Source organism: Typopeltis vanoorti, chromosome 24 (genome assembly GCF_054136105.1).
Source record: "Typopeltis vanoorti isolate ZY-2024b chromosome 24, IOZ_Tvanoo_1.0, whole genome shotgun sequence".
NCBI lineage: Eukaryota > Metazoa > Arthropoda > Arachnida > Uropygi > Thelyphonidae > Typopeltis > Typopeltis vanoorti.
In genome coordinates, this window is record NC_143572.1 from 9,457,351 (window position 1) to 9,473,309 (window position 15,959).

General features: G+C 38.5%; 1 protein-coding gene across 2 annotated transcripts in view; it reads left to right on the forward strand.

Moving 5' to 3' along the window:
* Usp32 (Ubiquitin specific protease 32) overlaps window positions 1-15,959 on the forward strand; it is an 808,142-nt gene that overhangs the window by 184,777 nt on the left and 607,406 nt on the right. For both annotated transcript variants that reach the window (XM_090413901.1, XM_090413902.1), the window contains exon 7: window positions 938-1,045. In XM_090413901.1, the coding sequence (XP_090270027.1) occupies window positions 938-1,045 (108 nt within the window). The remainder of the gene's footprint in view (window positions 1-937; window positions 1,046-15,959) is intronic.

Below are 15,959 nucleotides of genomic sequence, written 5' to 3' on the forward strand. Positions count from 1 at the left end.
ATACCTCTTGCTTCACCTGCAATTCTCCCACATCTCTTTTTCTCCGCATTTCCAATCCCCCCCACTTCCTTTCAGTTATACTTCAGCAGTAATACAAATGTATATCGCCATACAGCAGATGTCACTGAATAAGAAGACAACCAGGAACATCCTTCAAATGTATGTTCAAAATTATTCTTTCCATATATTCTTTATGAATCTGTCTTTAAAGCATCTGTAATGCCCTAAAAATTGAGTAAAAAGCCAATGACATTATAAAAAGGGGTACTCCTAAACAAAAATAGCCATAAAAACTGATATTTATTTAGAGGAGTAACATGGAAATTTTTCCAGAAGTAATACCCGAAAAAAATAGTATTCTGTATTTTGTCCTTATGCTGTAGCCCACCCACTATACTAATGTGCTATAGGATTGACATACTACATGCATTATATATATATACTAGGGGTGCTATGCCCCCCATGGTGCCAACGCCCCCCCTCCCGAGTTCCGGACTGGTAGGCCGGTTTTCCTTGAATTCTGATGACTCGAAAGGAGGGGTTCAGCTCCCCCTGACAGCTACGGTGCCCAACCTCCCCGAGTTCCGGACTGGTAGGCCGGTTCTTGAATTTTGAAGACTTGACACTCAGGGTAGCCCCCTGAGTTTCAAAATGTGACATAAAATGTCTTATTATTTTATATATATAGGGTAGATAAAATGAAATAGTTTCATTTGTTTATTGAGACATATGTCATGTAAAGATCTTATGGCAACAGTTTGCTTATTATCATGAGATTTGAAGTGGACAGACATGTGTAGTTAAGTGTAGAATGTCCATTGCTATTTTCAGATGTTCAGTAATTGAATCAACCTGCAGTACAAATATTCTTTTGAAATGGAAGAACAAAAAATGAATGAAATAAAACTAGCTAGTTAATTTTTTTTTTCTTTTTTAGGTATTTTTAATGCCTTTGATGAAAACAGAGATGGACATATAGATTTTAAAGAAATGGCATGCGGAATATCAGCATGCTGTAGAGGGCCACTAATTGAAAGACAGAAATGTAAGTAATGATATCTTCTTTTATATTTCTTACTGTTATCTGAATTATATGCTTAATTTTTTTAATGATATTTCCTTAGTTACTGATCTTTTGATATACGAGGTTTGGCTATTAAATAATGAGACTAGTTGCAGAAATGTGGTTTATTATTACAATTGTACAACTTAATTGTTATCCCCTTCAACATACTCCCCTCCACTATCTATACACCATTGCATACGAATTTTCCATTGTTGAAAGCAGTGCTGCAAGTCATCAGGTGTTATCTGCTTCAGTAGCGCTGCCGTTTTCTACTTTACCTCATCCACTGACTGAAAATGGGTGCCCTTCAATGCGGATTTCAACTTCAGAAAAAGGTAAAAGTCACATGGAGCTAAATCTGGTGAGTCAGGTGGATGGTCCAACACTGGGATCTTTTTATCAGCTAGATACTGCTTTATAGACAAGGTACTGTGGACTGAAGCATTGTCCTGATGGAGAATCCAAGCTTTGTTCTTCCACAGATTGGGTCTCTTCTTCCTCACTCGTTTTCTCAGCTTGGCCAGAACCTCAAGGCAATAATGTTGGTTAACTGTCTGATCCTCTGGTACCCATTCAACTATTACCATGCCATTGATATTAAAAAAAAAAACAATCAGTGTTGCCTTCAGTTTTGACTTGCTCGTTCTTGCTTTTTTCATTCTCGGTGATGTGGGAGTTTTCCAGTGTATCGATTGTCACTTTTCTGGGTACTGGAAAATCCAGATCTCATCACATGTGATCTTCTGCAAGTCCAGCTCTGCTGTCAGCCATTCCATGACGTCAGTATAAATTTGTTTAGACATTATTCCGGCAAAGTGACTTCACACCTGTTTCTTTTATAACTGCCTACAGACTAACTACGAGCAACAGTGAACAATACTTATCTCAACTGCTTCTAGAACCTTCAAGGTCATTCACGGCGCAAGCGCATTCCACTGCGACGAGTACACGATTCACAGCGCACCTTGTCTCATTATTTAATAGCCACACCTCGTACTCGTATAGATTGTCTAAATTGACTTGTGAATTTTCAAATTCAAATATAGATATTCTTAACCTTTTTTTCTTTCATTGGTGTTTCTTTAGTTGAGAATGGCAACCTCAAAGTAAAAAAAGAGCTATGTGCTCTTTAAGAGATCATAAAGCACAGAATATCAGATTATTTGCAAGAAAATGCTTACATATCTTTCATTTTCATGCTCTGTGGCACATCATAGTGTTGAAATGCATCTTCTCCAGTTAGTTCTGTCTTTTGTGGCTAATTTGGCTTTCCTCCAGCTCTTCTAAGTAGGCCATCTTTCTTTATTTTCCTGACATTCTCTTCAAAGTTGATTTAGGCTTTTCTTTCTGGGATCCATGTGAAAGCTACCTTTGGAATTTCTCCTCTATCCATTCTCATCTATATGTCCAATCTATTTCCATCTGCATCTGTTTATGTCACTGATGATACTTTTTTTTTTTGCTTTATCCCTTTATATAAGTCATCATTTGTTATGCGTTGTAACCAAAATATTTTTAATGTTTTACACAAACACATGGTTTGAAAATTGTCTAATTTGTCATTTTCTTTTTCAATTTCCATAAATTATTCAGTTTTCTGAAAGCAGCATTTGCTTTCATTATTTGTCTCATTGTTCCACTTTTAGTTCTCAGTTATGTAAAATTCTTTTACTTGGTCAATTTTAATTTCTTTTTGGAATTTGTGATTCAATTTAAGAACTTCTTGTCCATTCATATTAAGTCCACCTTTTTCACTTTTTCATTCTTATGCAATTTTTCTCATTTTATCTGTGCATCAGCATGTTTTGATATTAAAACTTCCTCTGCATCATCTAGATCTAGCTGTAATGTGAGATTATATTTTGTTCCTCTCATTATCTTGTTTCCTTTTTCATAATCCAATTAGTGACTGTTAAAAAGTAATCCAGACATTATGCAACACTGTCACATCCTCAGTGCTTTTCAATGTTGTTTGCTGTGCAGTAATGTGACTAACTTTCTTCATCCATTTCTTTTATTATTCTTAAATATTTATTAGGAATTTCAGGGCATTAATAATTATCTATATTGTGTGTGTGTGTATCAGTATTGTCAGAACCTTAGTCCTCGCCATGGGGCACCCTTTCATGATGGAGTGGCCCTTCCAGTGATGCTACTGGCCCTTTTCATACTTCCTCTTTTTCTTTGTATTCTTGCCATATTATTTGCTCTGTTTTTCCTGAATCTTTTTTCTACTAGCCTTTTTTACAGATCACTATCACTGGGATCCAGCACCCTGCTGGTATATTTACTGAGCTGTGCAGCCTGTGGACATCTGTAAAGGGAGATCCTAGTAGTCTTGAACAACTTTTTCCTCTGCTTCAGCAAGATGGGTAGTCTTGGATGGCCCAGCCAGGATCAGTAGGTTAGAGGTACTTGCCTGCAAGGGTCAACGTTGTCGCAGTAAATCTTCTATCCCACGGTCTGGGAAAAGGCTCAAGGCTTGCTGTGGTGCAGGTATAGCATCTGGGGGTAACCCTGGTGTTTCACTCTCGAATGTGGTCATTGCTTTCTGGTTGTCAGTGTTCATGTATGGCTCTGTTGTGGGTTGGGAGCTCTGGCATTGAGTAAAAATCTCTTGAGCATGAATTGTTCATCCTCCAATACTTCAGCTGCCCTAACAAGGTCTCAGCCAAATATGTTGCTACTATACTAATAATAAAGATACATCATTTAATAACAGGAATAAGAAACAAAACACATGTAATACCAGTATAAATGTGCAAATTATTCTCATCATCCATGCAACAGGTGAAAAGCCAGTAGGCAAAATGTCACCCTTCTTTATTCAAAAGGGTTTAGAATCATTGGCAAGTTCTCCCAAAATAGTTAAGAAACTACGTTCTTGTGACATCCTTGTGGAAGCATCATGTCGGCATTCTGAAAAATTACTGAGAGCAACATCAATGGGTGGAATACCAGTTACAGTATCACCCTATAAAACATTCAATTCTTGTAGAGGAATGATATCAGAATGGGATCTCCTTGATGTTAATGATGAAAAGATGTGTTCAGAGCTTAAAGATTAACATCATCCTTACTTTTGATACACTTAAATCTCCTCTGTAAAAGTAGGATATCTCATTTATCCTGTTAGACTGTGCATCCCTAATCCACTGACATGCTTTAAATGTCAGAAATATGGACATGCCCAAACTGCCTGTCATGGTTCTATCACCAGTGCCCATTATAGCAGTAAAGAGCATGATAACAAATCTTGCTGTGCAAAGAAAGCTAAATGTGTCGACCATCAAGGAGATCATCCAGCCTACTCCTGTGCATGTCAGAAGTGGAAAGATGAAAAAGAAATACAAAAGATTAAAGCAGAACAAAATATATCATATCTGTATGCAAAAAAGAAGTTAGTCACCACTACACTTTTCTAGAGATCATTGAGAAGGTGGTAGTTAAGAAAATGTCAACAACAACTCAAGCTCATGTCTACTCCACAATCTGATAATTTTGCCATACATCAACTCATGATTGTGAGTGCTGCTCTGTGGAGCACATCAGTTGCATGAAATGCACTCTTGCTTCAGAAACAACTCCAAAAATGGTTCCGTTTAAGGAGAACTCACTTGTCAAAAAAATTATGGCAAGGATATCACTTAAAGATAAACAACCAGGCACCTCCACACAAAAAAAAAAAAAAAAAAAAAAAAAAAAAAAAAAAAAAAAAAATTGGTATCCAATGAAAGTAATTTAAACTTACTGAAGATCCTGACACATCACACAATGTATTGAATATTTTTCCAGGGAAAGAGATGGACATTGGCCATCCATACTTTTCAAAATCTGTTGATAAATATAATGACAAAGTAAGCCCTCAACCTCCGAGAAATTAGATAAATCTGCAAAGCCAAAACAATTGGAAAATTTTTACGCTAGAACTGTTGTGGGTTTTGCCAGAATATCAATGGTATCAAGGTTTTGTTGCAGAAACAAACCTTTTTTGTTTCTGTCTGCAAGAAATGTTCAAACCCAGTGATGAGAGAACAACAGTGAAGATGATCCAGCACATGGAGTAGCTATCCTAGTTGGCAGTTGTACTTCTTTTCATTATGCCCAGCTTAATACTGGTCTGGAAGCAGTAGTGATTTGCTTATCTGTGGGATTTCTTATTACAGTATGTTCAATTTATTTGATTTCTAGCATGAGGCAACAGTTTTTTAATTGGTAAACCACTGACTGCTGTATGTACCTTGTATTCCCATTTCTTTGATTTGCTTGTTTTTACATGCTGATGATGTACTGTTATTTTCAGTATGAAATATCTGTACTTTAATTTCATTAAATTACCGTGGTTATTTTGTTTGTTGATTATAGTCATGCCACAGGTACCTTTTTAAAGATTAAAATCAATCTTGATAACCTTAACTTGTAACTGCGTGAACCCATGCTTCTTATTGGTGAATTTACACCCTCTATCCAAAAAGAAACCGAACTTTTGAGAGAAAATAAAACACAGGCCAATTATAATTATTCAAATCATTTATATCAATATACTCTCCCTCAGCTTTGATACAGCGTTTGGCATGGTCAATTAATTCGTTAAATGAGTTTTTTATATCGGTTTTTGGGATACTGTTGAAGGTCATGATTACTGCCACTTGAACATTTTCAGTAGTGTCGTATTGCTTTCCTTTCATGGGCAAATGAAGTCGGGGGAAGAGAAAGAAGTAACAGGGTGCTAAATCAGGTGAATATGGCGAGTGTTCCAACACAAACTTGGTTTTTGCTCAAATACTCTCTCGCAATGTTCGAACGATGAGATGGTGCATTATCATGCAAAAGTGACCAGCTGCCTGCATCACAATATTCATGCCATGCACGACAAATTCTTGCTATCAATCCTTCAAAACTTCAAGATAAAACTCACCATTGACCGTTTTGGCAGATGGAATGAATTCTTTGTGGATCCCTTGGAATCGTAGAGACAAATCAGCAACTTCTCCAAGCAACTTTTTTTTGGATGCTCCTCTTCTCGTGGTCTCCACTAGCACTCTTGCGTTTTCCAGCTCACACTCAAAACACCACGTTTTGTCATCACCAGTAACAATTGTTTCAAGGAAGTTTGAGTCCTTACGAGTGGTTTTAATGAGGTCCTTGCAGTATTCAATTCGATACATTTTTTGGTCGTCGGTCAACTTGCAGGGGAACAAATTGTGAATTCAATTTACGAAGGCCCAAACTCTCTGCCAAAATGTACACAGTTGATTTTGGAATCCCCAATTCATCTTCAATCAATCTCATGGACGATTTCGGGTTTTCTTTGATGAAATCACACAATTTTTAGATGATAACTTTGCTCAGTCCAGTTTTTGGATGGCCTGGATTTTCGTCGTCCTCAAGCGTCTCACGACCACTTTGAAATCACTTAAACCACTCGTAAACTTGAGTACGGGATAAGCATTCATCACAGTATGCTTTTTGAAGCATTTGATGCGTTTTGGTAAAACTTTTACCAAGTTTAACACAAAAGTCAATCACAGTTCTCTGTTTGAAACTCATTTTCCGACCGTTCGTCAAAACACACTATCACTCTTGGCACTATAATTCAGCTTCTTATGAAACAAATGTCATAAACAGTTGACATAACACTAATGAAGGTTGCCGCTTTCGACAACAAAAAGATACAACAGGTGGAGCCACTAGTTTCTTCTATTTTCGAAAAGTTCGGTTTCTCTTTGGACAGAGGGTGTAATGGTCACGATACTCTGTGGGGTAGTGCTAACACAAATAAATGAGATCAAATCATTGAAAAAGTCTCTGACAATAATCACCTCTCCCTGTTGAATAATAGACTAAATTTTTCCTTCCAGATGCCTTCCTGCTCATATTCTTGCAATAGTTGTTAGTCGGCTTTCCTGCCATTTTTCCACTGCTCACTTGGGATATTGGAGAGAACACATATGGAAGCAATCATTTTCCTGTTATTTGCACTATATCTTTACAGGAGCCCTGTTCCTCTAGTGAAGTATGTAACAGATTGTATTGTCCATGTTACAACAGCTGCAATTTCAAAAGCATCATATTATTATTATTATTTGACACCTCCAGGGAGTCCAGAGACTCGTTGAGGGAGGGCACCTGCTCTACAACACTGTCTCCACCACTCAATTCACCAACTGACCGCAACTACACCAACGCCATCTACCGCTGACCACTGCCACTAGTATTTCCAAAGACAATCATAAGCATCCATGTCCACGGCGGGATTCGAACCTGCAGTCTTTTGACTGAAGAGCGGATACGCTAACCACTCGGCCAGCCTGGCTAGCCGAGTGATTAGTGTATCTGCTCTCCAGTGTACCCTTAATTCCAATGTAGTTACCCTAGCCACATTGGAATTAAGGGAAATAAGACTATAGATCCCTCTGCTAGATCAGCTCATACACTTTCAACATACTGTTTGAAAGTACCATATTACACATTACACACAGTTTATAAAATCAGAGCTAATTGCCCAGAAGTGGTTAGCATATGTTGATTTCCAAAGCCTTGGTAGTACCCAGAGTGCCAGGTATCTGAAAAAGATTAAGACAGAGTGTTGATTGCATTTCGTAAATACCCTATCACAACTAACTTAATAGTGTTTAAATGTCCTTGAGCCAAAATACAGAGCAGCCCACTTTGATTTCCTGCCCATCTATGCTGATGATTCAAGATCTGCAACCTCTATTGGCTGTGCCGCTATTTTCTGACATTACTATCTCAAATCAGATCTATTATATGCACTTGCATATAAAAGAAAACCACTACCTGAAGTGTGTAATTTATACATACTCATTGAGTTCTTTATAGGCTATCTTCCTTCCTTTGCATAATTCACATCATGTGCTTTGTGAGGTTTTAACAACTGTTGTGAAAAATGAAAACCATTAATTTCGATGTTCAGTTGTGCTGGATTCCCTAGCTACATTGGAATTAAGGGAAATAAGACTACAGATCCCTCTGCTAGATCAGCTCATACACTTTCAACATACTGTTTGAAAGTACCATATTACACATTACACACAGTTTATAAAATCAGAGCTAATTGCCCATTGGCTGTCGTCATGGTAGGAAGCACTGACAAGCAAATTGCTTGAGATTAAGCCTGAAATTATGCATTGATAATCTAGTGAAAATGTAGAAACCGAAAAAAATAGGAATGAATGCAAGAAAATAGGAATCCAAAATATAGGATTTATTTTTGCTGGTGTTGGAAAGACCTGCTTATGAATCGCTTACACCTAGGCTATGAGGTGAATTTAACCTTAAGTTGCTAGTCTGGTTGGTTGAGTGGGTGATTCCCCTCCCTCTCCCCCATACAAACACCAACACATTGTGGATTTGGATGTTTGTAAATATCTCTGCCACCCAGCTTGAACAAATGCTTGGCTTATTTGAGGCCTAAAATGACTTTAAAAAGTTCTGTGTTAGCTCTGTAGAGCAGAGGTTTCCAGATTATCTAATCCTTTGCTGGCCCCATTGGTGGTGCTAATGTATCACATGTGAAAAAAAAAGTGCCCCCCCCGGAAAACCAGATGGAGACTTTTGGTCTTATTTGCTTCGGTATTTAAAAAAATGTATATATATATATATATCTGGTGAATATTGTCATACCTCAACTACAATAGAGAAACTAAATCCATCCGACCATAAGGATAGCTAATGACTGAAATGGACAGTGAGTGTTGTTTTCCACAATATGTAATAACTTACCTTATAAAAATACCAGCTTAGAATACCTTAATTCTAGTTTGGGTATTATGATCTTCACTGGCTCAAAATTTCATCACTGCATTTTGCCATATTCATTGCTCTATAAATTATGATAATCATTTTGACCTTTGAATTTTTATCCTTTTAGGTTTGATTTTAGGCACTCTAACTATCCAATAATTGGGTATCAACTCACTGGTACCCATTAGTATTTCAATAAGTATATCAAGCCATCCAAGGAACAGGGGAGTTAAGAATGCAGAATATCACAAGTAACTTGAACCAAAAACTTTAGCTTCTATTTCAGTCTGCACTGAACTGTACAGCAGATGTAAGATCCATCAACAAATTCAACTTTGTAAGGACAAATTCGAGTGACAGTTGTGCCTTGGAAAGGGATTATAAGGCACAGCTGTCTATCATTTCATGTCTGTCACCCCTCCCACATAACATCATCCAAAGACAAAGTTGATCTGGTCAGCTTAGTCTGACTACATTATTATACTCTTCCAATTCCAATTGAGACTTACAAACTTCTGAAAGGGTCATACAGGATTTCAGTTGATGGATTTTTCAATTTATAGAGAGTGGGGAAAGGACGAGGGCATCCTTGGAAGCCGAGAATGAACTCCGCTAGGGGGGGGGGGGTGAAGGCTAGATTTGTCTCTCAGGATGGTGCGTGATTGAAACGGATTGCCATTGTATGTTGTGTGTGCAAGCAGTGTGAATGAATTCAAGAATAAGTATGTGGCCTCCCTCAATGAGTCCCTGACTCCCTGGAGGTCTCTCTTAATAATAATAATACTTCGACAAAGGTTTCTGATTGACTTCTTTATAGTCTCAGGAGACCTATTTTCCTCAGTGCTGGATGTTTGTGTGAGGAGAGGGGAAGAACTGTCAACTAAGCACCACCTTGTTGTCTGCACTCTATGGCTTCAGAAACCAGATGCTACCATTAATACCGGTAGGCCTAAGCAGCTATACAGTATGAAGTAGAAGGCACTAGAAAATGAGGCTGTGAGGAAGAATTTTGCAGATGACATTTCCTCCAGGTTCAAAGAGATTCCCAAGCATACTGCAAATGTTGAGGAGGAGTGGTAGCTGTTCAGAACAGCTGTTACTGCCTCTGTACTCTCATCCTGGCAGAAAGCAGCTCGGCATGGTGACAGGCAGTGAGAAAAGGACACCTTGGTGGAACCAAGAGGTCCAAAAAGCTGTCCGGGAAAAAAAGGAGACCTACCTAACATGGCTTAGGGTCAGGTCACCTGAGATGCATTTCCGGTATGCTGAGGCATGAAAAATTGCTGCTGAGGCAGTAAAGACAGCAAAGCAGAAGGCTTGGGAATCCTTTTGAGAAAGATTAGACTCATTCTATGCAAATGCAAACAAAGGATTCTGGCAGTCCATCCGCAGGCTTCGAGGGAGGAAATCGTGCACAGCAAGGGCAATTAAGGCCTCTGATGGTGCACTTTTAACAACTGAGAAGGATATCCTCTACAAATGGAGGGAATACTTTGAGAGCCTTCTTAACCCAGATGGCTCAGCAGTTGTGGACATTCAAGAGGTGCAGATCAGGACGATGACTAGTCTCACAGCAGAAGAGGTCCATTTAGCGCTAAAATCGGGCAAGGCTGCTGGTGATGACGAAATTCGGCCTGAAATGCTAAAAACCTTCCTGCTGTTCAACCAAGCGGAAGAACTCCCCAGTGTCAACCCTGTAATCACCTCTCAACAGTTTAAAAGTCTCAATCATATCACCTCTCCTTCTTCTATCCACCAAACTCTGCAGTCCACATTCCCTCAGCCGATCCTCCTAACTATGCTTGTACAGTCCTGAAACCATCTTTGTCATCCGTCTTTGTATCCTTTCCACAGTTAATGTATCCCCTTCAAATCCTGGGGACCAAATCTGAGAACAATAGTCCAAGTGTGGTCTGATCAGAGACTTATACAACGGAATGATAACCCTCTTATCTCTGCAGGTCAGTGTCCTTCTCATAATTGCAGCAATCCTCTGTGTTACCTTCACCACCTTTGCAATATGTCCCCTAAACTTCAGGTTTCTATCAATCATCAACCCCAGATCTCTTGTCTCCCCTACTTCCTCCAGTATAACTCCTCCCATAGAGTATGCAGCATCCCATTGATGTTTCCCAAACCTCAAGACCTTACATTTTGCTGCATTAAACTGACACCCCCATTCATTTGCCCATCTATCTAGCTTATTTAAATCCTCTTGCAGGGCTATCACATCTGCACTATTACTAATAATCCTTCCCAGCTTCGCATCATCCACAAACAACTGAATATCCCCTTGCAATCCACTGGCAATGTCATTGATATAAAGGTTAAACAATATAGGTCCTAATACTGGTCTCCCTGTGAGACCCCACTTGTAACCCTCTGCCTCCTTGAAACTGCTCCACCATACAACTCTCTGATACCTATCAGACAGCCAATCCTGAATCCATTTGACCAATCTGACATCCAGACTCATGTGCTGCAACTTAAATATCAGCTTTCATGTGGCACCCTGTCAAATGCCTTCGCTAAGTCTAAGAAAATTGCAGTATATGCCTTTCCCTCATAGATGTTTCCCTAATGTTCTTGTAACTTTATTATAAAAGGCTAGCATATTGCTAAAACAAGAGCACCCTTTCACAAATCCATGTTGACTCTCACAGATAACATTACCCTCATCTGCCCAATGCTGTATACGGTCTCTCACTACTTTCTCCAAGATCTTAACAACTACTGATGACACACAGACTGGCCTATAATTAGACACTTCCAGTCTGTTACCACCCTTATGCAATGGCACTATCTTACCTTCCTTCCATTCCCTGGGCACCTTTGCCAAAGCCAGACTTTCATTGAAAAGCCAGGTTAAAGGCACTGTCAGTTTCCCTAGCACATTCTCTCAAAACTCATGGTGAAATACCATCCAGTCCCACAGCTTTACTGACATCCAGATTACTCAGTATCTGAAACACACTCTCCTCCTGTACCTCTAAACCTCGAACCAGCCCTATCCCTCTAGCATTAAAACTGACTCCTCTAGGATAAAATACTCCAATAAAGTGTTCATTGAACAATTCCACTATGTCCTCTGCATCAGTCACTCTATTCCCATTTTTATCCCACAATATCATTCTTCCACAGTCATTTCTCCTCCTACTGGCCACATAGCTAAAAAATTCCCTAGAATTTTCTTTGGATCTTAGGGCCAATCTCCTCTCATATTCCAGTTTTGCTTTCCTTACGACACTAATCACTCTTCTGGCCTGTGTCTTATATTCTTCATGCATCTTCTCTTCACTTGTCTCCTTATATCTCTTCCATAGCCTCTTTTTCGCATGCAATTCCTGTTTAATATTGTTTGTCATCCACTTTACTCCAAATTGTGTCCTCTTCTTCACTCGTGGTATACAACTTACCATTGCTGCTAACAAATATTCTTTCACAATTTCCCACGCACTAATGATATCCTGGCCTTCCAATTCCTCCCTCCATGAAACTTCCCGAAGTTGACGTCTAAGACTATTATAATCACCTGCATTATAATTCCACATAAGTTCCCATCTCTTTGATACTCCTGCATGTCTATTCATTTTCCAAGTCAAAACCATATGGTTACTCTCTCCAACTGGTAGGAGAGATGTCAACTCAGTTATTATCAACTCTTCTGATGCTATAATCAAATCCAAAACTCTTGAACCTCTTGTTCCCTCTGTTACATGTTGCCTAAGACATTTGTCCCTTAAGAATTCTAGAAATTCCATTCCCCTATTGCTACATGTATCTTCCTCTCTCCAATTTATACTACTGTAGTTAAAATCTCCCATAACAATCATTCTTCTTGCACTTGCCAAACTTAGCTGTCTAAACATCTCCTGGTCCCCATCCTCTGTGCTCCTGGGTCTGTAGCAACACCCCACTAAATATCCTGTCTTGCCTACCTCTACCTCACACCATATGCTCTCAAAATCATTTGTCTCACTTCCTTCCAAAGCCTCCACTCTTAGAGGACATAGGTCATCACTGGTGAACTGATAAAAATAGAGATGCAATAATCAAAAGAATTCAGGAATTTTATAATGAACTCTATTTAGAGAAAGACTGGGACATCCAAGAATCATCTATGGATAACTTGAGTGAGGAAGAACATGATGCTCCTGAGATCTTACAAGGTGAAGTGGAAATGGCACTGCTGGAAATGAAGAATGGAAAGGCCCCAGGAGAAGATGGAATTATGGTAGACTTCTTAAAACTGGGAGGAAGCCCTGTCATCAAACAGTTGAGTAAACACTTCAATAAATACCTAAAACAGAGAAAAATTCCAAAAAATTGGAACAATTCACTTCTAATATTAAAACTACAGACCTATAAGCCTACTCCCTACCATATATAAAGTTTTCACAAAAATTATAAATAATAGAATAAAATCTAAACTAGAGGGAATGCAATCCTGTGAACAAGCTGGATTTAGGAAGAATCACAATACTTTGGACCATATTCACACATTAAGACAACTCATTGAAAAATCAATTGAATACAATAAACCCTTATGTCTGGCCTATATAGACTATGTAAAAGCATTTGATTCAGTTAAAACATCTGCAACACTAAAAGCACTTGAAACCTAGGGAACTGAGAAACCATATATTGAAACACTAAAACATATTTACAATAATGCAACTTCTGTAATTAAATTATATAAAAACAGTGAAAAGTTCCCAATACAAAATGGCATCTGGCAAGGTGACATCATATCTCCCAAATTATTTACAGCTGCACTAGAGGAAGTCTTTAGAAGCCTTGATTGAGAAACAAAAGGAATAAACATAAATGGAGAAAGACTGCATCATCTGAAATTTGCAGATGATATTGTTCTAATAGCAGATAATCTTGAAGATCTGGAAAAAAGACTAAATCAGCTAAATGAAGTCTCCTGAGTAATTGGATTAAAAATAAATAGAGAAAAAACAAAAATAGTGATGAATAAATACACAAACCATAGAACTGTCAAAGTTGAAAACCATGAAATAGAACAAGTCACTTCATATGTATATTTGAGCCAATTGTTATCCTTTGAGGAGTGGCCAAGAAAAGAGATTGAACGAAAAATTCACCTTGGATGGATGGATTATGGGAAAATGAGAGACGTATTCAGAAGTGACATCCCTATGAGTTTAAAAAGGAAGGCTTTTGACCAGTGCATACTTCCTGTCCTAACATATGGAGGAGAAACATGGACTTTAACAGAAGCCCTAAACAAAAAGCTGAGAAGAACACAACATCGCTTGGAGAGAAGTATTGTAAAAATAACATTAAGAGATAGGAAGACAAATATATGGATAAGATCTCAAACAGGTGTCGTGGATATTGTAAAATACATTAAACAGGCTAAGTGGAGATGGGCTGGCCATATTGATGGGAGATGGACTAGAAAAACAACAGAGTGGAGACCAATGGATGGAGCAAGACAAAGAGGAAGACCGAGAAGAAGGTGGAGAGATGAACTGGAACAAATTGAAGGGCTGAGATGGATGGGAGAGGCAGAAAACCGAGTGATCTGGAAAATCATGTGGGAGACCTTCGTCCAGCAGTGGACAGAACCAGAAGGTTGAAGAAGAAGAAACAACTCGGACTTGAAGGTGAAATTGTGAGTTAAATAAATCATATATCAGCATCATCATATTGTACTGAAGCCCTACTTATCTAAAATAATAATAATAATGGTAAGTAATTCAGCAGGCAATGTTGAGAGCATAGACTCTTGCAAAGGGAATACCATTTAATCTGTTGAGATTGCAGTGTAATCATCACAGCTCTTGGAATAGTCATGCCATAAAGGAAATTTTTTTATATAGTGTAATCCCCCCCCCCCCCCAAGGAATGGTATGTTTAGAAGGTATGTTTACTTACTTATTATGCACAAGTCCAACATCATTCAACTATAATCAAACAATGCAAAATCTCTGGCAGAAAATGGAACATTCAGTACACTGTCAACACTGTTTCCCATTGTGAATATGAGCAAAAAAGGTATCAGTTATTTATAGAAATTATAAATATATATTAAAACTTGTCTATATCGGTATCATAAACATGTCATAATAAATTTAGTTTAATCATTTATCCGAGTGTGAGCAAACAAAGTTTGCACCTGAGAGTATCTTCAGGACTAGGGTAAGGTGGTACAACACCAGGGCACTCCTTGCAAAGGTGGAGCAAGCTACCAACACTCCTATCTCAGTATCTCCCATAATGCAAAACACATCTCCTTGCGGATATGTCTAATGTTATGCATTAAGGGAAGGGCAACAACCCAGACTAGTTTCGACCTTTATCGAGGTCTCTTCAGTGGGAGCCAGGCCCAAGTGGAGATACCAAGGCAGAAGCATTAGCAGGTCATCTCTACCTATAGGAGTTGCCAAATGGTGTGCCACCCTTTTTTTAATAAATTACTCTGGATTTAGAGAAAGATGTTGAAAGTTTATTTTTCACTTGGTTAGATTGTAATAAATTTAGTTTAATCCTTTATCCAAGTGTGAGCAAACACAGTTTGCTCCCACTGAAGAGACCTCAATAAAAGTCGAAACCAGTCTGGGTTGCGGCCCTTTCCTTAATGCATAACATTAGACATATCCGCAAGGAGATGTGTTTTGCATTATGGGAGATACTGAGATAGGAGTGTTGGTAGCTTGTTCCACCTTTGCAAGGAGTGCCCTGGTGTTGTACCACCTTACCCTAGTCCTGAAGATACTTTCAGGCACAAACTTTGTTTGCTCACTCTAGGATAAAGGATTAAACTAAATTTATTATACTCTAACCAAGTGAAAAATAAATTTAATCCTTTATCCAAGTTTAAGCAAACAGTTTGCTCCCACTGAAGAGACCTCAATAAAGGTCGAAACCAGTCTGGGTTGCAGCCCTTCCCTTAATGCATAACATTAGACATATCCGCAAGGAGATGTGTTTTGCATTATGGGAGATACTGAGATAGGAGTGTTGGTAGCTTGTTCCACCTTTGCAAGGAGTTTCCTGGTGTTGTACCACCTTACCCTAGTCCTGAAGATACTTTCAGGCGCAAACTTTGTTTGCTCACACTTGGATAAAGGATTAAACTAAATTTATTATACTC